Source organism: Hypanus sabinus, unplaced genomic scaffold (assembly GCF_030144855.1).
Source record: "Hypanus sabinus isolate sHypSab1 unplaced genomic scaffold, sHypSab1.hap1 scaffold_542, whole genome shotgun sequence".
Lineage (NCBI taxonomy): Eukaryota > Metazoa > Chordata > Chondrichthyes > Myliobatiformes > Dasyatidae > Hypanus > Hypanus sabinus.
Window position 1 is genome coordinate 35764 of NW_026781403.1, and position 24237 is coordinate 60000.

General features: G+C 43.5%; 1 protein-coding gene across 1 annotated transcript in view; it reads right to left on the reverse strand.

The window, feature by feature from the left end:
- Positions 1–366: 366 nt before the first annotated feature.
- LOC132389350 (P2R1A-PPP2R2A-interacting phosphatase regulator 1-like) overlaps positions 367–24237 on the reverse strand; it is a 60493-nt gene continuing 36622 nt past the window's right edge. Inside the window, exons 4-10 of the mRNA XM_059961863.1 lie at positions 22434–22477; positions 16351–16405; positions 14405–14503; positions 11254–11342; positions 7945–8009; positions 5287–5389; positions 367–2930 (exon numbers count right to left, since the gene is read on the reverse strand). Of these exons, the coding sequence (XP_059817846.1) occupies positions 2798–2930; positions 5287–5389; positions 7945–8009; positions 11254–11342; positions 14405–14503; positions 16351–16405; positions 22434–22477 (588 nt within the window). The 3' untranslated portion in view covers positions 367–2797. The remainder of the gene's footprint in view (positions 2931–5286; positions 5390–7944; positions 8010–11253; positions 11343–14404; positions 14504–16350; positions 16406–22433; positions 22478–24237) is intronic.

Sequence of the window (24237 nt, forward strand, 5' to 3'; positions counted from 1 at the left end):
TGAATTGCTTACTCTAGGACCTCTGTGGCCCCGAGGAGCATGGTGAGACCCATCGACTGTGCTCTGGGTGAATTATGGTGGTCTCCAAAGCACCCAACACCTTCCCAAATGCTTCTTTTCCAGTTTGTGCAGCCTTGAGCCATATTGCACTTTTCCCCACTGCATTTTCCAGGACATATATGAAGCATGTTCTCTGTTTTCTTGGAAAATAATTGCCACAGCATCTTGTTCAACAAAACTTATTTTGAGGATCCAGTATTAGACATGTGGATAATGAACCAATGTCTAGTGCAACCTACCACCAAGGTTCTTGCCTCTTCCAATGGATTACAGATGCTTGTTTGACCTTTGAAATTCTCACTCATATCCCAGCAATTAACAAATTTATTGTTTTAAATGACATTATGAGTGGTGACAACACAGATCCAATCTCTCTGGCTAGGGAGAAGTGAGAGTGAGAGAGTGTGAGAGTGTGAGAGTGAGAGAGAGTGAGAGAGAGAGAGAGAGTGTGTGTGTGTGAGAGAGAGAGAGAGAATATGAGTGTGTGTATCTGTATGTGCATGCGTGTATAAATATTATATAAAAGTATAAAATTGGCACCAATGATGATTTATTTTCTTCATATACTGTGTCATCCATATTCAGTGATTCTCTAAAGAATCATTTCTTTAACCCTTTGAGGTACAGCACATTAACTGGCATGACACAGTACTAGCTGATAACACCTGGGTGCTGTACAATCTTAAGCAGCAAGTGAGTGGAATCTAAGCACAGAAAGGCATCAAGATAATCAAAAAAAAACACTGATTACTTTCTTCTTGAATTTACTCCATGCTTCTCCCAAGAGGCTTTGGTATAAAATAGGGGCAACGAGCCAGTACCTCAGATTTAGCATCTACAGGAACTATCTGCCAATCACCTGCTCAGCCTCAGATGGTGCTGGAGAACCAACCTCTCAAGGCTTTCAGCATTTCAGCTGCAGCTATCTACTTCTAATCAAGCAGATACCAGTGGCTTGCTACAGAACTGCAAACGGTGCAGATACAGCTGAGAGGATTAATCATCAACCACATCCTGAAGTCTGACCAGCAACTCAGGGCTTCAGCAGCAAGTGACAGTACCACCCGCTAAAGTGGTCTACAAAAAAAAATCTAAACAGGCAGCAGAGAAAATACCATGGTAGTCCAGATGTGTGTAGTTCTACACTGCAACGATCGTCATATGACAACTGACCTTGAGATGACACTGATCTCACCTGCTCTTAAGAGAGAGCAGCCTTCCTAGGACTGGTCAAGAAATTCCAACCTTTCCTGGTGAGGGCCTCCACAATTGAAGATTCCACAAAGTGAATGTACTGCATCTATTAAAAAGTGCAAGTTTTACAACTGACCATGAGATGGCACTGACCCCAGCTGTTCTTGAGAGGGCAGCTTTCCTATTACTAGTCAACAAATTCCAACCTTTCCTGACATGGACCTCCACAATCAAAAATTTCACTGAATTAATTGAAAGATGCCAAATTGCAAGCACTTTCTTTAAGGATAGGACTTCAGGTTCTGTCAACCACTTCCTAGAAATCCACGTACAGCTAATTTTTCTGCCCTTGGCCACTACATTCGAGCAAAGTGGCTCCTGCACCTATATGCAGTACCCTCCTTGTGGACCTTCAATAGCTTTCACTACCAGAACTTAACCAATTAATAATATTTTAACAGTGTGGGTACAGCAATAACCACATTAATAGGGGGTGGGACAACAGGAGAGCAGAAATGCATGGCCTCTCACAAGCTGAACAAGAGTTTCCATTGTGGGGGGAGGGGGGTGGAAGAACATGCTCCCAGGTAGGAAGAAATGAACAAGTCTGAAACATTTTTTCAACAGGGAACCACTGTAAATTATGAGGATAATTAACACTGTTTGTGGAGCACAATTACCGTAGGTTACAACTGGCATGGAACCTTACTGTACCTCAAAATGATTACACGGTTACCACTGTCATGGGAGCCAACAGCCCGACTCTTGTAATTCAGCAGGACAAATGAGGCCAAGACAGAAAATGATCCAAATAATATGCAAGTTTTTGGTTAAATGATTCAGGAAATCAACTTCATAGAAAGAAGCAACAGAAAGCTGCATCAGTTTCTGTAAGCAAGTGAAGGATGCCTCTCGTGTGTCTTGTTACTCTATGCACATCCTTTCAATGCGCGCAGAATGTCCCAGGGCCACCACAGCAACCAGGCTGTCCTTGAAGGATGGAGCACTATAGTGTCACCAGTAAGGCTTATTCAGTATCAGAGGAATGACTGCCCCAAACGTGCAGCTTTCTGATGTTTATGTATGTGTGTATGTGTATATATAGGTGTGTGCGCATGCACGCACATGCGCAGAACACTGTTCCATTCTGTCAATGATTAATGTCGATCAACCTGGTCTCCAACCCTATTGGCACGTATATACAGAGGGCAGAGCAGCTTCACAGCCTCACAGCACTCAATTTGTCTTCACCAGTAATCTATACAGTGGTATATACAACGGGCAGGCACGAGGTCCAAACCCAACATGTCAATTGGTTAGGGCAGTTCCACCAATGGACTGTGGTGCTCCAACCCAAGTGGGCAGGCAGCAGCGAGAGCTCTGCTCCCAAATCACTGGCCACCTTTAATGGTGTTTCTTTTCTCACTAACGAACTATACAATTGACTATAAAATACTGATTAGGAATGCTATTATACAACGTCCTCTAACAAAGTGCTTCATGTAATCCCATCGCTTGGAATATGGGCGATTGTCCTCTCGGTTCACATTCCAGGTGGATGAGCCACGGAGGCAAACGGTGAGGGGAAATTGATCTCCGGGACGGACGGCGAGGCTGCAACATCAGGCCCTGATGGAGGAACGGTCTGAGGGGGGCTGCTGTTCACACTTTCCAGGCTGAAAGAAGAACACAACATCTATGAGCGGTGGGGGGGGGGGGGGGGGCATATCAATATTTGACACAGTGGCTTAAAAAGGTTAGGTGTGGCTTTCCTCCTCCCCTGGGCAATAATAAGAACATCTTCCTTTTTATGATAACAGACTCCAGCATAACCACCCAGAGCACCACGATAATACTCTCCTAATCATCAGTGCGACACGCCCTTCCCTTTTGCATTCTCTTCTGACACAAATGAAGCATACCTTATCCAAAACTCTAAGCTGGTTTCTTTACAGTACTTTGTGTTGGGTATTGGCGAAAAGTCTGAGCCCCTTGGTTAAGAAAGAATTTACTCGTATTGGTGATAGTCCAGAAGAGATTCATTAGGCTAATTCCTCCAGTACACGGAGCCATTAGTCTTGCCTTGGATTGGCAAATAAACTGAAGCACTTTGCAGGACAGTCACTGGCCAAAATGAAATACATGAAGAGGTAGTAGGATGGACAACCTAGTTTCAGGAAGAGAGACTGATAGGATTAGGGAGGGAAGATTGGTGAATGTTAGAAATAATGGTTCAACCTGGTGTCATACCTTACCCAAAACCCTAAGCCAGCTTCTTTACAGAACTTTGTGTTGGGCTACTGGTGAGGCCACACTTGGAATACTCTCCAAAGTCTGGGTCCCCTGTTTAAAAAAGGATTTACTAGCATTGGAGGTAGACCAGAAGAGATGTATTAGGCTAATTCCTACAGCAAGAGGGCTTTCCTGTCTTGAGTAGCCAAAGAAATTTTAAAAAATATTGCTCTGGAATGATAATGGTGTTTGACGCTTTGAGCATGTTCTTATTGGAGTTTAGAAGAATGATGGTGGGGGGGTGAATCTCATTGAAACCTACTGAATATTGAAAGGGCTAGACAGAGTGGATGTGAAGAGGACATTTCCTATAGTTGGGGAGCGTAAGATCAGAGAGCACGGCCTCAGAATTGAGGGAGGTGTATGTAGAACAGAGATGAGAAGGAATTTCTTTAGAACAGAGTGGTGTATCTGTGGAATTCACTGCCACAGACAATTGTGGCCAAGTCACAGGGTATCTTTAAAATGGAGGTTATAGGTACTTGATTAGTAAAGGCGTCAAAGGTTACAGGGAGAAGGCAGGAGACCAGGGTTGAGAAAGATATTAAATTAGCCTTGAATGAATGGAGGAGCAGACTTGATGGGCCAAATGGGCTATATCTGCTTCTTTATCTTATGATCTCCTGCATTTTCTTTGGCGTTCAGAAGAAGGGATGATTTTAGTAAAAAGTGTAAAATCCTAAAGCAGCTTGACAGGGTAGAGGTTGAGATGCTCCTATGAGTGGGAGTGCTTTGACTGAGTGGATGTACAGTTGTTACAGGATCAGGAACTATATAACGTCCAAGGTGGGTGGAAATTGCTTCCAAGAGGGTGGTAAATCTTTCAAATTTTGGAGGATGAAAAGATGGGGTAGATCAGGCAATTTGGGGCTATATGGAAATGGCAAGGAGGAGATGAAAGCTGCGGTAGATCAACTGTCAAACAAGAGAAAATCTGCAGATGCTGGAAATCCAAGCAACACACTCAAAATACTGGAGGAACTCAGCAGGCCAGGCAGCATCAATGGAAAAAAGTACCGTCGATGCTTCAGGCCGAAACCCTTTGGCAAGACTGGAGAAAAAAGACTGAGGAGTAGATTTGAAAGGTTGGGGAAGGGGAGAGTGAAATGCCAAGTGATAGGTGAAACTTGGAGACGGAGGGATGAAGCAAAGAACTAGGAAGTTGATTGGTGAAAGAGACAGAAGGTCATGGAAGAAAGAAGTGGGGGGGAGAGAGAAGCACCAGAGGGAGGCAATGTGTGGGCAAGGAGATAACATGAGAGAGGGACAAGGGGATGAGAAATGGTGAAGTGGGGGGGGGGGGGTGGAGGCATTAGTGGAAATTCAAGAAATTGATGTTCATCAGGTTGGAAGCTCCCCAAACAGAATATAAAGTGTTGTTCTTCCAATCTAAGTGTGGCCATATCCCAACTGTGATCATTTTAAATAGTGGGGCAGATTTCATGGACAAGGAACCTACTTCTGTTCCTGCTTTCTTACATTCAGCAGAGAGCAGCAAAGCAGAAATACTAGGTCAGTTTGTATCATCCATTGAAGGGAAATACAACTTGTATCAACAATTTGGAAGAATAATGGGAGTATGCACTGTCACCATCCACTCCAAATCCCAAACCAGAACAATCCAATCAATAAAGTATGGGAATTCCTAATCCAACAGTACCATGGAAGCACATTCACCCCAGTCCAAGGCACCTCCACAGCCTTCAAAAGCAATAGAATACTGTAGAAAGAACTGCGCACCTATGCGAGAGTAATGGTCTTAGCAGGGTGGTCTCAGCAGTTCCAAGTCCAGGGACGCCGCTAACAAATAACTTCTTTGGAGGAGAATCCACTTCCATGTCACCTGCAGAGAGGAGCAACAGCCACTGATTAAGGCGGGCGAGGGAGATGGCAGGCAGGAATGCAATTCTGCTCCTGAAGGAGAAAATTAGTATCACAATGACATCACATGCATATATTGTTGGGAGGCACAGGGACTTTGCTTTAGTACCTAGCACTGCATACTAAGAAAACTGAGGAGACTGAGACATGCATGACTCCCTGCCCCCATTCCACCGAGCACCATCAAAGGTGTCCTGTCTGGCTGCATCATTGCGTGGTACGGAAGCTGAAAGGCATTGGACCACAAGACCCTACAGAGGACAGTACGAACTGTGAGAAGATCACCAGAGTCTCCTTCCCCCTATTTACTGAGGCCTGAAGCATTGTTGAGGATCCCAGCCATTACCATCAGCACCATCAGGACTAGGACTGCCAGACTGGGTAATGGTTTCCTCCTTCAGGCTATGGGACATCACTAGGATAGCGAGCTATTTACTGTTTAATTGTGATACACACTACTAGCACTTGGAAGTATATGTCATTAACTTATTTGTGGTAATATTTTGTTTCATGTTCTGTGTGTGATATATTTTGTGGGTGCACCGTACAAAAGTCTTAGGCATATACATAACTATTGTGCTTAAGACTTTTGTACAGTACTGTGTCTACAGTCAGTTAACAATAAACTTAAAACTTGAAAACTGCTGCTACAGCCAAGCTACTATGGACCAGTGACAACCCCAGCCTATAGGCCTCTGACTCATTACTTCTGAGTTATACAAGCTCCTTGGGACAGGGAACAAGTAATAAACACAAGAGGTTCTGCAGATGCTGAAAATCTTGCTCCCCATATTCTGTCTCAGTAATCTCCAAGCTGACAGCATGAACATTGATTTCTCCAACTTCTAGTAATTTCACCCCCCCCACCACACACCTTCCCATCTTTTTCTATTCCCCATTCTGTCTTCCCTCTTTTCCATTCTCTTCTCCTCACCTGGTCATCACCTCCTTCTGATTCCCCTTCTGCTCCCCTTTCTTCCATTGTCCTATTAGATTCCTCTTTCTTCAGCCCTTTACCTCTTCCACCTATCACCTCCCAGACTCACCCCTTATCCCCATTCACCCACTCCCCCCCTCACCTATTACCTGCCTACCTCCCCCTCTCTCTAGCTTCTTATTCTGGCTTCTGACCCCTTCCTTTCCAGTACTGATGAAGGCTTGAAACATTGACTGTTTATTCCTCTTTGTAGATGCTGCTGGACCATCACTCTGTGTGTTACTAAACAAGTAGGTGTACATTGTTGTGTTAAGTATGTGGGGCGTGTGGGGGGGGGGGGGGGGGAGAGGGAGGTTATGCTACTTTCAACAGAAGTAGTATTGGCAGGATTTTAACTTCCACAGCATCTGCTCTCCAGTGCTTCTTGTACACCAATGTCACGTTTAACTGTGTTTCTGTGCTATCAATGCACAGGGCAGTCTTTTCTTCATGGATTTCTTGGGTTATTAAACTGATGTTGTGCCCAACTGTAATCTCAGGTTTTAACATCAAACGGGCAAGGGGTTCTTTTACCTTATTTTTCCCAACTGATTATTCTAATATCTGAATAATAAACACCTCATCAGTTATTCTCTTTTTAGGGTGATCATACAACCCGTCCATTCCGCAAACGTAGACAGCAAAGCTGAGTTCTGCTTGAACCTTGGCGAAAACTACTGCTTTTTTAAATGAAGTGGAACATAGGAGATTTGTAATTACTGGAACTCAGAACCTCTTGATTATGTCTGAATGCTTTTATGCATTGAGTTGCTGCCACATGATTGGCTGATTAGATATTTACATTAGCGAGCAGCTATACAGCTGCACCTAAAGTAACCACAGCAGCTAGTTCACACCCAGCCAGGCAACTGTGTACCAGAGAGGAGACACAGAGAACTGCAGACGCTGGAACTCTGTAACAACACACAAAGGAGCTGGAGGAACCCAGACAGGCGGACATCTAAGGAGGGAAATCAGAAAGGTCTCCACCTGAAATATCAACTGTCCAGTTCCCTCCATAGATGCTGCCTGATCCACTGCATTGCACCAAATGACAAACTGGTCTTTTGGGCAAGAGGATGCGTGTGACTTTCAGAAACATTCAGGATTTTGATGAGACTAAGCTCAAGAGTATCAGTGTCATTGTGGTCGCCAAGAAAGGCATTCTTTTCATGAAGGATTTGAGAAGAAATGCACAGGGCTGACTTTCAAGAGAAAGTGTCTGTCCCACAAGCCTAGATTTAGCAGAAAGCTCTTATAACCACTTAATCTTCTAGATCATGAGCTTACATCAATAAAGTATTTCAAGGGGCTGCATTACTCCTGCTCCTCTTCTATGTGACTAGAACACAAGGGATGGGCAGGGCTTGCTGCCCAAATATCACCACCAAAAAATGTGAGTCCTAACTGGTACTGGAACATAAACAAAGGCAAGAGTGCTGCATGCACTAATACTCAACATGTAATTGAAGTGAAAGGCTTGGATTTAAAGCAATCTAATTCTGAAGGTACACTTGGAGGAGGTGTTGAAGAATTCTTACCCTTCCTCTTCAGCGGTCCCAAGGCACTGGGTCGTATAGCAACACTTGGGCTGACACATCTCCTGCTGGGAAGGAAACATGTTGAAACACTGAGGAAGCATCTCTCAAATGACCAATGGTCCTGCTCTGTTATATCATCCTAACCATCCTGCTACAACAATGACAGGAGTAGAGGGTTGGGGTGGGGTAGGGCAAAATAACAGGAAAAAAAGCAAAATCAACTGGGTAGGAAATCAGAAGCAAGAAAGGGAGCTGAGAGCCATGGAGACTGGGCAGTGGCAGAGGCGATGCCTGTAATGCTGCTCCAATCAAGTATTTTTTCATTGCACCTCTGCATATAACAATAAACGATTCTGACGAGCTGCATGGTGCGATCTTACTTTGTGTAATAGGTATTAAAAGGCATACGGAAGTGGAAATGAGCAGGGAAACAATGAGAGCTTTAAAGAACTAAGATGCCACAGAAACACCTGAATCATGGTTGCTCTCTGAACAGTCTTTTCCTGGTGCTTCATCTTACCTTGTGCATGTTTCTATCCAACTCTTTGCTGTCATAATATTTGTTCATAATTTTCACTGCCAACATTTAACACACCAACTCCTTATGGAAACATCAAAAGCCTGAATTCTGCACAGAAACACTGCCTGTTCTAAAATACTAGGGCAAGTCAGAGGGCCTTCCAATTCTCAGATCTGTCAAGCATCTTATTAGAGTCCTACAACTATGGGCTGACAATGATCTTCAAAAGGATCAAATTATCTTTAATAAGTGAATGCAGAATGGCAGTGTGGGGGTAGGAATATGAAACAAAAGAAATAGGAGTTGATACCCTCCCCACAAATCTATTCCATCACACAATAATATTGTGTCTGATCTAATCTATGGCAGCATGGTAGCGTAGCAGTTAGCACCAGTGATCACCAATTGGGGTTCAATGCTCACCAGTGTCTGTAAGGAGTTTGTACACTCTCCCTGTGACTGAATGCATTTCCTTTGTGTTCCCTGATTTCCTCCGAAGTTGTACTATACGGGTTAGGGTTAGTGTGTTGTGGGCATGCTAAGTTGGTGATGGAAGTGTGGCAACATTTGTGGGCTGCCCCGAGCACATCCTTGGATTGTGTTGGTCATTAACAGGAAAACAATTCAATTTACTGTCTGTTTTGATGTATCTGTGACAAATAAAGTTAATCTTCAGATCTTTAATTTTACTGTTTATCATTATCCCTGACTTTGCTGTCATTCACACATGGGTTTGTTAATTTGGCCTCCATGGCTCTTTATTGTGGAAGATTGCAAAAGAAAGAAATTCTTCTCATCTCAACCTCGAGTCTTCTATCACCTAACCCAAGATCATACCCCCATAGCTCTAAAATACTGAGTTCCTCCAGAACTTTGTGTGTGTTGCTTTGGATTTCCAGAATCTGCAGATTTTCTTGTGTTTTATGAAATGCTAGAGGAACTCAGTAGGTCAGTCAGTATCTATTGAAATGAAAACAACAGTTGTTTCAGATCGTGACCCTTCTTCATGACTGAATATTATTTTGTCTTGCTTTAGATTTCCAGCACCTGCAGATTCAGCAGGTCAGGCAGCATCTACGGAAGTGAATAATCAGTTGATGTTTTGGGCCAAGACCCTTCTTCAGAACTGGAAAGGAATGACAGTCTACAAGACATCTCTCCTATCATGTGAATCAAACTGGTAAACTTACTGTACACTGCATAATCCCTAAAGTCAGATTGCTAAACAGCAATTCTGTGTATTAGACCGTAACCACTTTAAACTTAAAACTGAGCTACTGATCAGTAACACCTGAAAGGTGATGCGAATCAGTTGCCGGCACCTACTGTTGTATTCACATTCATCAGGCCCCAGAATGCACCCAGCTTTGGTGCCATGGCATCTAAAACTAGGTACTAAAACTAGAACTGTTTTGGCAAAGGAAAAATAATTAATGTGGTTTGGGGTTTTTTTTTGCACAGAACATTTCAAAGTTTCCCACTGTTGTCTGGCATACTGATATTTTCACAGCTGAGGAGAATTAAAGGTAAGACACAGTGTTAACCAAAGTCAAAGCTATGCACTGCACACAGAGGTATTGAAAGCTGCCTTTGTCTATGAGGATGAAAGAGGCTGCATTACCACCCAAACCAATAAGGGCCACGGGTCAATGCATAAGATGTTAAAACATCATGAGCTAACACCTCAGCCTCAGGAGAGGAACAACAAATCAAAACCAATCAGGAACTTTCAGGAGGAAAATGTATTTTTGCCATTTAGTTGATTAGGTCAGAGAGGAATAATTAGTTGCAAAATCCATAGCAATATCATCAGTGTTGGATTTATCGTGCAGAGTTGTTATTTTTCTTTTATTTTCCTTGTAATTTAGCTTTCCTATGCTTGTGTGTATTTTTATCTCTCTCTCCATCGCCCGTTATGCCACTGGTTAGGGAAGCAATGAAGGTCCTCCATCTCTTGGCGGCTTTCTTCATCATGTCAGTTGCTCGGTTTTCACTTCTGACAGTCACGAAAGTCCTGGATGGAGACTCGGAAATACCGTCGCACACAAATGAAGAAGATACTTTATTGTTGTTTCCTTAACAGTTTTGTTTGACTAATCAGGGTTGTTAGCCCTGAGCTGAGCCCCAAAAATCTGGAGGACTGGTGGACCACTCTTAATCTGTCCTCTACTCTTTGACCTGTTTGGCATGGGTGACCCGATCAAGAGACAAGCATAAATCCCTCCAGCCAACACAGCTCTCCTGGTCACTGAGGCACGCAAGCCTCCAAACCCAACAATAAGGTTGTGGAGAGTATTTTTTAAATAGTAACCTATATATGTGCAATTGTTCAGTAATTTTTCCAGTACTTATAGAATAGTTAATTCTGTATTTTTTCTAGAAGCTTGTTAACTTTTTTCTGCAGGTGTCCTGCCACTTGAATCTGTCCATTTATAGGTTACTTGTCATCAGTGGAATGTTGCTATCTGTAGTCTGAGACAAACATGACTTTTTTCTTCTTCTTTCTCCTGTTTGTTCTCCGTTCTTGTAACACTCAATAAATAACGACCAATTTTTTTGCCCCATTCTTGACTTCCAGAGAATCTTGGATCAGTATCACTAGATCCAACAGGGTTATATAGATTTAGCCAAGTCCCTTTGTCACAGACTGATGCACAGATAGACACTCATGCATGTGCGCAGAGACATTCACAGGCATACACAGTGACATGCCCAGCTACACACACAGGGACAAATGTGCACGTGCATGCAGAAGGAACAAGCAGAGGTCAGGTGCAAGTTTCTCTTACCTTCCAAAGCGTCGTGTAGGACTTGGAGAGGAATTTGGTGTGATGCCACCTTTGGGTATCAGGATTGGCTGGGATGATGAGAAGTACTGCTGAAAAAATATTTTTGAAAAGAGTGAGAGGATTCATTAGCCATCTGTTGATCCAGGGCTTTTTAACTGACTTTCTAACAATCCTGTGACTCCAGAATGTTTCCCAATTTTGAAAGCAGTCAGGCATCGGGGAATGTGGTGGAAAGCTATCTCTGGCCACCAGATGGCACATGAGATTTCAGGAGGAAGCCCTGCCACTCTGTGCCTGGATTAGAGAGCACATCTTATGAGGAAAGCTTGAGCAAGCTATGACTTTTTTCTTTAGAGAATGAGAATTGACTCAACAGAGGTGTACAAGTTGATAAGACGCATATCAGGTGGGCAGTCAGAGATTTTGTTCCCCAGTGCAGAAATGATTAATACAAAAGGGCATAATTTTAAGGTGACTGGAGGGAAGAATTGAGGGGGAGAATGTCAGAGATAACTTTTTTTTAAATATACACAGAGAGTGGTGGGTGAGGAACACACTGCCAGGGATAATGGTACAGACAGATACATTATTTATAGGCGCATGGATGGTAGAAAAATAGAGGGCTATGTGGGAGGGCAGGGCTAGATCGATCTTACAGTAAGCTAAAAGGTCAGCACATCATGAGCCAAAGGGCCTGTACTGTTCGATAATACACACAATGTACCATTCCACACATCTGCTCCTGATAGTTTAAAATAAGACAGTGCTGTGCACATACAGATTTAGGCACATATTTTTAGCTGGGTGCCCAAGCCTTTGAACAGTACTGTAGTAATTTTATGTATTGCACTGTACTGCTGCCACCAAAAAAAACTGATTTCATGCAGAAAGTTTGAATAACTCATCAGTTAATAACTCATTGGGGTGATTGATAAGTTTGTGACCTAAGTTAGAAGGAGATGTTATTAACTTCAACCTTTCTGCATAATCACTCAAAGAGTGGACCTACATGTACATGTAACGACAGCTGTATAACTCATCTCCTTCTACCTTAGGCCACAAACTTATCAATCACCCACCAGTGGATACTTTCTGGAGGTCCAAGATCCATATGCTCCATGACTGCTGGACTAAGTGTGTAAATGTAGGAGGGGACTATGTTGAAAAATAAATGTGCTAGGTTTTCTAAAATTGACTCCTTCTACCTTAGGCCACGAACTTATCAATCACCCCTCGTACAATGATTAATAAACCATTTATTTAGAATCAAATGACTTTGCTTGGTGGCTCAAGGCTGGGTGTGTGCCCTCTCACTCCCCCCAGCACTCCTCCTCTACCACCTGTCCCACACCCCTCCCTTGCTATTCCCAACATCCTTAGCTCCTGCTAGATTTACAAACTCGCTGTTTGCTCCTCATTGACAGATATAGTACTGTGCAAAAGTATTAGGCACTCTAGCTACATACACGTGCTTAAGACTTTTGCAAAGTTCTGTGAATTATATAACACACATCAACCAGAGAATTATAACATTCCAAAGTAGAGGATTTGAACTAACTGAGGTTTAGGCCATCTTAGTTTTAGCATACAATCAGATGAAATGATCATTCATTCCCAGATCTATGATGTGATAGGTACATAAACTAAGATACACCATGTATACTTGGGGAAAAAGAATGACTGCATCTGAAGCAAGGACAACTGAGGGCCAGCAGAGGTTCACAGGGTAACACTGCTTCTGATTTCCGAGTCTCAAGGCAAGCAGCAGACTACACAACCCTAGTGTCAGCACGAAGATATGTTCTATAGTCAGAGGGCACCTCTGTTAGATGAAAGATTAAATTGTTTCCAACATTGCCTTGCTATGCTCTGCAAAGGTAGGTAATTATGACCAATATCGTAAAGTCAATATTTTGTGGGGACAGAGGGTAGGAGATGGCTGTGGAAGCTGTCATTGGGCATATTTAAAGGAAAGGTTGATAGGTTTTTGATTAATAAAGGCGTTAAAGGTTAAAGATTAGCTTTATTTTCCAGGTACATCGAAACAAAACCATATAGTGAAATGTATTGTTTTGCATCAACTGCCAACATATTCAAAGGATTATGCTGGGGACAGATGCAAATGTTGCCACGCTTCCGGCACCAATATAGCATGCCCATAATTCATTAACCCTAACCCTTGGGATGTGGGAGGAAACCAGAATATCCGGATGAAACCCATGCGGTCACGGAGAACATACAAACTTCCTCCAGAAAGTGATGGGATATGAACCCCAATCGATGATCAATAGCTTTGTAATGTGAGACAGGGTTTCTGCTTCACAGCTCAGCTGAAAATTATTGGAGCGTTGCTGTCCCTCAGTCTGAGTTACAGAGTCTTAGAGCACTACCTCACAGAAACAAGCCCTTCAGCCTATCTAGTTCATGCCAAACTATTAAACTGTCTAGTGCCATCGACCTGCACCTTTAATATTGCTCCCTCTACCACTCTCCTCCATGAACTTCAAACTTTCCTTGAATGCTGCTATCAAACTCGCATCCACCACTTCCTCTGGCAGCTCATACCACTCTCTGAGTGAAGAAGTTCCCCTTTAATATTTCAGCTCTCACCCCAAAAATTATGACCTCTAGTTCTAGTCTCACCAAACCCGAATAGAAAAAGCCTGGGTTTAGTTACATCATCTATACCCTTCATAATTTTGTCTACCTTTATCAATCTCCTACGCTCGGTGGGGGGGGGGGGGGGGGTGAAAAAATCAGCTCCTCAAATGCTGGCAACATCCTTGTAAATTTTCACTGAACTCTTTCCATCTTATTGACATCTTTCCAGTAGGCAGGTGAGCAGAACTGCATACAGTACTCTACAGCTGGCCTCACCAACATCTTCAACATTAAATCCCAACTCCTGTACTCAATGCACTGATTTATGAAATTCTGCCGAATGGGACTGTAATCCAGGAGTTTCTGGCTCAGTGCAGAGATCATGACATATAATACAGCTGCTTCAGATACATTCACCAGGTAGCACTCGAGATGAAGGAAGCATCCCCAAAACGTAAGCCCAAGACCATCACAATCCTCTCAGAGTCTTCTGCTTAAAGTGCTTAATGGGCACAAACTTCACACCAAGAACAAATGCATCTTTCCATACCTTGCCGACCCGTGTCGGAGAAGGGGCAAGGGGGAAAATATCGTCCCTCTGCAGGGTCAGGACCCGGTCTTCATGCTCAGCAGTCACCATCTGGTCACACTGCAGTAACAGAGAATAGTTCCAGATAGGCAGTTTGAACATCTATTTGCATAAACCCACTTGACACTAACAACAAAATCAGTCTTATTATGCAATTTAAAAATTTTATTTATCAAGATACAGCTGGAATAGGCCACTCTGGTCCTTCGAGCCCTGCCTCCCAACAATCCTGCCAATCTAACCCTAACCTAACCACAGGACAATTTACAATGACCAATTAACCCATCAACAAGCACGTTTTTGTGAAAGGCAACTGGAGAACCCAGAGGAAACCCAAGCGGTCAAAGGGAGGACAAACAAACAGCAGCAGGAATTCCGCCTGGGTGGCTGGCATAGTGAAGCATTGTGCTAACCACTACACTACCATGTCGCCCCATTCATTTGAGATGCTTAGCTGCTGTCACTACCTCAAACAATGCATGCAGGAAATTGGGCAGCACAACACTTTACAGTACCAGCAACCCAGGTTCTATTCCTGCCACTGCCTGTATGTTCTCCTTGTGACTGCTCCAGTTTCCTCCCACAGCCCAGACGTACCAACCAGTAGGTTATTTGGTCACTGTAAATTGTCCCGTGATTGGGCTCAGATTAAATCGGGGAACTGCTGGGTGGTATGGTTTGAATATAGACAACTATTGAGAATTTAGGACAGCTGAGCAGACCCAAACAGCATGCTGACAGCCACCCAGTCTCCCAGTGACCTTCGAGACACCTGCTACATTACAAACCCTACTGGGTTAACAAAACGTTAAAATTTTAGAGATGACATTGCACTGTGTTGCCTTCTACAACCATCGTGCTCCTGTACTGTTACTGTTGAAAAGGATCCAGGAATTGGAGCAGCTCTCAACAACATATAGAAACCTATCCCACCCAATGAGGAACTGCTGCATGTTTGTCACTGCAGAAGCCTGTCAATATCCCATGATCTAGTTTTTGATTCCCAAAATCTGGAAGGTATCTACCCCTTAGTAATTTCATACAACTTTATAAAATCTCCCCTCATTCTGATACACTCCATTAAATAAAGTCCCAATGCCCAACCTCTCCCTTATAATCCAATCAAGTACTGGGAACAACCTTGGAATTTGCTTTTATGTACTCCTCCAACTGAATGGCATCTTTCCAAAAGCAGAGTGCCCAATACTTGATACAATACTCCAAGTGCGGCCTTGTGCATGTCTTGTACAACTACAACATTAAGAGTTCCTCTGTGTAAATTCTGCAGTATGAAACCACATTTCCTAAAAGAACTGTAATGGTTCCAGCACCTCATCATCTTGTCAAGGGAAATTAGTGATGGGCAGCAAATGCCTACATCCCATTAAATGAAATAAAAGGGGAAAACACTTAAAACATCAAAAAATTTACAATTGACGTTTTGGGCTGAAAACCTTTGGCATGTCCTGCCGAAGGGACTTGGCCCGAAATGTCAATGGTACTTTTTTTCCCATAGACACTGCCTGGCCTGCTGAGTTCCTCCAGCATTTGGTGTGTGTGTTGCTTGGATTTCCAGCATCTGCAAATGTTCTCTTGTTTGTAGTCAAAAAATTTGTCAACTTTATACAGCTTTATTCATCACAACTCATGAATGCCTGCTAATTCATAGAACAAGTAGAGAATCCAGCTTTATTTTACATTACTCCTCAGTCAAGCACAAAGTGTTAGGCAATGTTAGTGTTCTCCCCTTTGGACAGAACTTGGCCTTCCCAATCTTTCAACCAAAAGAAGTGTCCAAAATTAAAGATGAGGTCTGACTTTCTTAGTTTTCACCTAATGTTTATGCGTCAAGTCACAAAATTACTTCAAAAATTTACATAGCCTTTCTATCAGTTAGTGGTACTCACCAGTGTAAAACCATCCTCCCATGAGCAGCTCATCTGCATGGCTGCGTGTATCCCTCTTCAGAAAGGAAAAGTAGAGAATACAGATTAGTCATCAGAATAAAACATACCATCTACAAGGGGTTCCCCCTCCTCACCCAACTACCTGCAATAAGCACAAGGGTCTTAGCCCAAAATGATGACTGTTTATTTTTCTCCACAGATGCTGCCTGATTGTTTGAGTTATATTGGCTCTTATTTCTTTGGCTCCTAGGGGGTCACCGACAGCGTTTATTTGGATATGTCTGTTTACGGAGAAATGCGAGCCAACAGAATTCAAAGGTGAACAGAAGGGTTAGCCAATCAGGACCAAGACAACCAAATGGGTGGAGTGGGGGGTTGTAGATATAAACGCAAACACTCCCAGAGAGAAACACCCAATAACTGTGCACTGAGGATGCCACTTGACTGGTGATGAAGTGTCTGCAAGCTAACTGCCAAGCTTGGCAAACACCACAACATTAAACTCTTCAATCCAAGCTACCAATATTCACCACCATCCTAAACCCAGTTGTCAACAGGTTTAATGCAGCAGTGCATCAACATGAGGATTCCACTGGAGTTCAGAAACATCAACAACATGGTCTCGGGCAACACACAAAATGCTGGAAGAACTTAGCAGGGCAGGCAGCATCCATGGAGGGGAATAAAGAGTCTACTGCTTGGGCTGAGACTCTTTATTAGGACTGGAAAGACAGGGGACAGAAGCCAAAATGAGAAAGTGATGGGGTGGGGAAGGAGTACAAGCTGGAAGGTGATAGGCGAGACCAGGTGAGGGTGATATGAGAAGCACAGAGGTAAAGGGCTGGATGTGGACTCTAAAAGAAGACAGTGGATCATGGAAGATAGAGGAGGAGGAGGAAGGGAACCAAAGGGAAGTGATGAGCAGGTGAGAAGGGGTAAACAGAATGAGAAATGGAAAAAAGGGAGTGGGGTTGGGGAGGGGAGGGGGAGATATTAGCTGAAGTTACATAAATTGATGTCATGCCACGAGGTTGGAGGCTACCGAGAAGGAATATGAGGTGTTGCTTCTCCAGTTTTAGTGTGGCCTCAGTAGAGAAGGCCACGGACAGACATGCCAGAATGGGAAACAGTATTGCTCTTCTCCTATGTCTTATGGAAATGAGTGGCCACCAGGAGATCCTGTCTTTTGCTGTGGACACAGCATGGTGGTCTCTAGCTTGTTGTGACCTTTTGTAAGTAGAATGATGAGCATAATGAAGATAATGAAGGGGACGTGTTGTGTTAGAGAAGGATCTCCTATAACACAGGTGTTGAACTGACACTGTGCACAACTAATTTCCAGATACAACAGAAAATACTGTAAATACTTAGCTGGTCAAGCAGCATCTGTGGAGAGGGAAACAATATTTCATGTTGATGACCCTGCATCATAACTGGGGAACATAGAGAAAACAGGGAAAGGAGAAAGTGAAGGCTGGAAAAAGATGATGCCAGTGGATTTTGCAAACCCAGGGACTTCTTCCAGTTTGTCCACAAAACAGTTTATTTCTCTTCTCTTCTGTGTTTTTTATCTTTTCAAGGTGGTTTGTCAATCTGTCATCTGCAGTTCAAGCTACGATTCTTTGGAAGTGGTGGGTTTCCAAACCTACTTCGCCATCTCCAGGAACGACCTGGAGGTTCACACCCTCAGGGCTGGGAGGCCAGAAGTTGGGTCGCTGGCACATGAGCGACCCAGTTCCTCAGTGATTTCATTGACTGAAGCGTTGTGGGAGACTGGAACATCGAGAGAGCAGGCAGAGTGTTTGCTAATTGTCAGCTGCCGTTGGAGGGAGGCCTCTGTACTCAAGTGATCCCCCTCTCTCTCTCTCGATGGATGGTGAGAGCTCTTCGGTCCTCAAGATGGGGAAGGGGAGTGGGCTTGAAGAAGTGATGCCGGAGATTGTAACATCAGAGCAGTGAGTTGCTGGTCTCCGTGCTTGTTGTTGCAGAAGCGACCTCTTCCCTCTCGTGCTGGAAGAGAGAGCCTGTCCGATACTGAAGTGCTGGTTTGTGGATTGCGGTTTGATGGACTCTGGATTAACGGACTCTTGGTGCTTCTGCTGTTGCTTACATGGGGTTTGCTGGTGCAGGTGGGGGTGGGTGGTTGATGTTGTGCAAAATGGGGGGGAGGGGGACTTTGATGTTTCTATCGGTTTATGGGGTTTCGTTTTCATGAATGTCTGCGAAGAGGACAAATTTCACGTTGTGTACCGGATACATACACAGATATTAAATGTACTTTGAACATGTTTAATCTCTGCCCCATCATTTAAAACATTTGTATTCTAAATTTTCCTAGTTCTGATGAAGTTAATTCTCTTTTTCACAGATGTTGCTTGAACAGCTGAATACCTCTACATTTTCTTTAATTCCACCATCTGTATTTTTCTTCTTCTTCACAAACACTTTCTAACTGGGGCTGAGTGGAAAGTGCATGCTCAGTAGGAAGTTAATGAGATTTAGTAAGGGACATATTATTTTTCAAATCCACGCCCATACGAAGTAGATACGCAATGTCGACAGACATAGATTTCACTTTCACTGACAGAAAAATAATAAACAATTACATCCAAAAGCAGGGTTTCCTCCCAATCATCTCCCACTTAACTTGGCATATTGCTACATTGCTCAGTTTCACTTGTTACTATGATACCTAAATAGCAGTTCTCCCACAGTCGTGGATTTCGACTCATATCTATCAGCTGGAAGCCTTCCAATTTCAAGCTAACAGAAGGACTATACATCTGCCTGAGTGGAAGCTGCCTTTTAAAGTGCTTTAGTGTGGGAGCACAAGAGGCATAGCAGATATGAAGGCACTAGTTTGGACTCATGTACAAAGCAGCCATACATATAATAAGACCATAAGAAATAGGAGCAGAATTAGGCCATTCTGCCCATCACATATGATCTATCATTCCATTATGGTTGAAGAATTATTTCTCTCAAACCCATTCACCTGCCTTCACCCTGTAACCTTTAACACCTTTACTAATCAAGAACCTATCAACACCACTTTAAATATACCCAATGACTTGGCCTCCATAGCTGTATGTTGCAATTAATTCCACAAGTTCATCATCCTTTGGCTAAAGAAATTCCTCCCCATCTCTGTTCTAAAGGTATGTCCTTGTATTCCGAGGCTATCCCCTCTGGTTCTAGACCCCTCCCACAACAAGAAATATCACTTAACTTTAAAATCTGCATTGTATCTCTTGAAATTTCAGATGATAGCAGCACAACAGGCTAGATTTTGTTTTTTGTTTCAGAAAGATTAGTTGTCCATAAGACATAGGAGAATTAGGTAATTTGGCCCAATGATCTCCACTGGGCCTTGAACACAATAACCTAAGCTGACACCCTCCCCCCTCCAGTGCACAACTCAGGAAGTGATGACAAGTCAGGAGGGACGGAACTGATGGAGGGACAAGGCTTGTTTTGCTGTTGCTGTTCTGTTGCTTGTTCTGTAGAGCATTGTGGGCATACAATGTGCGATGACACTTGTGACCTGTGTTACGCACTCGTGACACATGACAGTGGTACCCTTGTCACGTGACTGGGGTTGAAGCTATACTGGACTTGAGGTAATAGTCTTGTGATGGTGGAGTGATGTCATTTTCCCGCCAGTAGAGATCATGTGACAGGTTTTTTTTTCACAGGTTATAAAAGGAAGACCCTACACTGCGAGGGGGGGGCAGTTCGTGGCGGGATTTGCCATGTTGACTTCATGCCGCTGCGTGATTTAATGTGATGACGCAGTTTAGTTGAAGGATGAAGTTTTTATCTAATGCCTAAAGTTTAAAAGGTCATTGCCAGCTGTTTCTTTACAATACTGCTAGTTGAGAATCAGTGGAGAGTGAAGATCGGAGTTCGGGAGTTAAAGATCGAGGAGAATCGATTTTCGACGGTGAAACGGGTTCGACCTTGTTTAATCCTTATTCGGAAGGAATTCGTTGACTGCTCTCGTGTTAATCTCTGCGGGATAGCAGAAAAGATTGAGGACAGTGATAAAGGAAAGGTCAATGCCTTTAAGCCGTTTCGTTTCGTAAATTCTTCGTGGGAAAAAGTTCGACTTCGGGGACTGAAGCAAAGCGACGTGAAAGAGAATTTAAATCGTCTTATAAGGTCTCTCCTTTTAAATGGACTGTGAGCATTTCGAACTTTTGGCAATACTACTTTAAAGAACTGTTTTTGCAACATTGCTTTAAGAACTGTTTGAGTTGCATCGCTTCAAGAACTGTTTACGCTGCCACACATCAGCTGATTTCCGGTTATGTTAGTGTTTGTTTACTTTTGGGGGGGTTTGTTTTCAGTGTTTAATAAACATGTTATTTGTTATATAAACCCTTGCCTAGCTCATATATTTATTGTTGCCTGAATATGTAACACCTGCAATGGTGTGGAATGGTTGTTGACGCAAATAATGAATTTCACTGTATGTTTCCATGTATGTGTGATAAACAAATTTGAATCTTGAATGCCCCAGTGATGTTGAAGTGGTGCAGAAGGAATGCAACATCAGTGGTACCATCTTTCAGACTGCACATCAAACAGAGCTTCTCCCTACTCTCTTAGGTAGCTGCAACTGAGCCCTGCCATCATTACTTTAGTGAGTTGTTGGGTTCTCTCCTGACATTTATTGCTTAATCAACATTAATAAATAGTTTTTCAACACTACTACTGAGGTGAGATCTCACTTTGTGCTTCCTGTTTCTCCAAATTCCAACAGCAACAAATTGGCTGTGAAATTCTTGGGACATCTTAAGAAATTAAGTAGAGAAACTAGGCTGAGGACCAACAGGTTGGTGTGGGAATCTGGAGTGGAATTGAAATGGCTTGAAACTGGGCGCTCCACAAGGCCATGGAGGATGGAGTGCAGATACGTGAAAAAAAAGTCACCTAGTCTCTGCTTGATCTCGCAGGAGGCTCACATCCAGAGCACCAAATACAACAGGCAAGGTTGGATCAGGTGCATTTGAATCTCCACCACACCTGGAAGAAAAGCCTAGCTCCATAAGCCTGCAAAGAAAAATGTCGGGGGGGGGGTGCAGTTGGGTGGCAAGAGGTGAGCAAACCAGGGATTCAGAAAGACTGGACCCTGCTGAACAGAAAGGGTGGGGAAGACAGGATGTGGCTGGTGATGGCATCACATTGTACACATCAAAGAATGATCTGCTGGACCAAGGGAACCCTATCTGTTTTGCTTGCTGGGGGAGGTGTGTGGAAACCAAGGAGATATGGGTGAGCATTCCATCAACCACAGTGGTGGTGGTGGGAATAAGGGAAGCCTCCTTTCCTTAAGATGGAGGAAATTTCTCACTACAGATGCTGCCTGACCCACTGAATTCCTCCAGCAGTTTGTGCTATGCTTCAAATTCCAGCATCTGCAGTCCTGTGACAACATTTCAGCTGTTTTATTTTTTGAAGTGCAGTCAGATTGCTGTGATCTGGCACGGGAAGAATGAAAGGACGACGGAAGGTACTTTCATAGGGGAGGTGAATGAACATCTGACAGGGAGGGAAGTGCAGGATACGTAAGGAGATCATTCAAAGAACCAGCACAAGCAAGGATGCAATGCATCATATCAACTTGCTACTCAGTGTGGTCAGGAGTTCCATCTGGGTGGCCTCCAACCTGATTCCAAGAACATCGAATTCTCCAGCCTCCTTCCTCCCAATTCTGGTTACTGCTCACTCTCTCTCTTCTCCTGATATCAACTGCTTCTGGTTCTCTTCCTACTTCCCTTTTTTCCATGGCACTGACCTCTTTTATTAGATTTCTCCCTCTACCACCTATCCAACTGTTCACTTCATTACTCCCCCGCCAGCTTGTACTCCTCCAATCCCCCACCACATTATTCTGCCCCATCCCTTTCCACTTCTCAGCCCCAAAAGTTGATTGTTTAATCCCTCCATAGATGCCGCCTGATGTGCTGAGTTCCTTCGGCATTTTGTGTGTGCAGCCAGGAAGGATGGTTTGGGCATAGGCAAAATTGCCACCACCATGAATAAATGAGCCGGACGGAGTTGACAGCGACTAATCTCACCTCTCATGTGCAGTCTCTCGATTCATCACATCCATGCTCTCCTCCTGAAACACAAAATAAAACAAGCAACTTCCTTTGTGTCTGTGTGCGGTAGCCGCAGGTAGAGTGTCAAGTATCCCCAATAAATGGGTGAAACACAGTTAATGGGCATAATAGCATGGTGATCAAGCTACTGGAGCGATGAGAGATCTGAATCACTGAACCAGACTTGAGTGGCTTGAACCAGGGACATTTTAATTCCAGGTATTAAATCAAATGTGGTATTAAAATAAAATTCTTGCTTATAGGGTCTCTCTGCCACCCATGCCACCATGGTATTTATCAGGAGCACTGCCTACACAGGGCCCTTAGCATTGTCAATCATCCCTCCCATCTGTCTAACAATCTCTCAGCCCCCCCCACCATCAGGCAGAAGGTACCATAGCACTAGAACAAAGACAAAGCTTCATCCCCCAGGCAGTGAGACAACTGAACTCCCTGCCACCTCCCACTCCTCCTCATGTATGAAGCACCAGTCGAATTATACTGTTTACTTTTTAAAATTTGTAATAAATGCAGTTTATTTGTAGCAATATTACTTTATGTGCTGTGTACAACTTACAACATGCACCGTGCTATGTGTGAGTTATATGTACTGTGTTGTGCACTTTGGTCTGGAGAAACATTGTTTCGTTTGACTGTATACATGTAATTGTTGAAAGACAATAAACTTGGACCTGAAGCTACATGATTGGTGTGAAAAAGCACCAGAGAAGGAAAATTTCCATTCTCAGATGGGCTTTGAACAACTCCAGAGCACCAACCTGGTTGGTTCCTTAATGTATTTCATCTACCATCCAGGAACAATCAGCAATAGACAATAATACAACAGCATTACCAGTGAATGAATGAAGAAAACACTTCTTCCTCTGTAGGCACATCCAGCCTACACCACAAACCTGGATTGCTACTGGGATTGGATGTGATATTTAGCCATGCCTAACTATACTTTCCATTATGTAGCCAGCTAGACTATCCTTAACAGAAAAAAAACTACTTCTGAAATTGTGGTAATATTGATGTAAAACTCATTATGTCCGTTGCCACTGGGTGGCGGGGTGGAGATAGTCTCTACCAAAGGAAGTGTGATGAGTTCTTTCCTTCCACTAGCCTGAAGGTCGCCCTTGGGCAAGTCCCCCGATCAGAGTTACCTGAAGCCATGGGAAGAGCTGGTGGATGGCTGTAAGAGCAACCAATGCATATCACAAGTTCTGCTTAAGCAGCCACTGACACTAGGCTTGTCAGGAGTGTTCTTCAGAGATAATGACTAGAGTTACCCATCTTGTAAAGACACTGCCCAGAGGCGGCAATGGCAACTACTTTTGTAGAAAAGCTTGCCAAGAGCACTCACGGTCATGGAAAGAACACAAATACCCACGTCATATGTACAACATGGCACATAATGACAATGACAGTTGCAACAACAGACATTTGTACTCTGAGGTGTCACTGCAGAGCAGACTCAATGGGCTAAAAGGCCTAATTCTGCTCCTATATCTTATGGTCTAATCTGGAGGCGGTAACTTTAATGACTTGCAACTTATTTTGCAGGAAAACACTTCTGAAAAAACAAAATCAAGTCAACAGCTATGGCATGCATCTGAGGGGAAAGACTGATCTTCATAAGACATATCAGGAGACGGGACTGTACATTGTTACGTACTCGTGACACATGACAGTGGTGCCCTTGTCACGTGACTGGGGTTGAAGTTATACTGGACTTGAGGTATGGTCTTGTGATGGTGGAATGACGTCATTTTCCCGC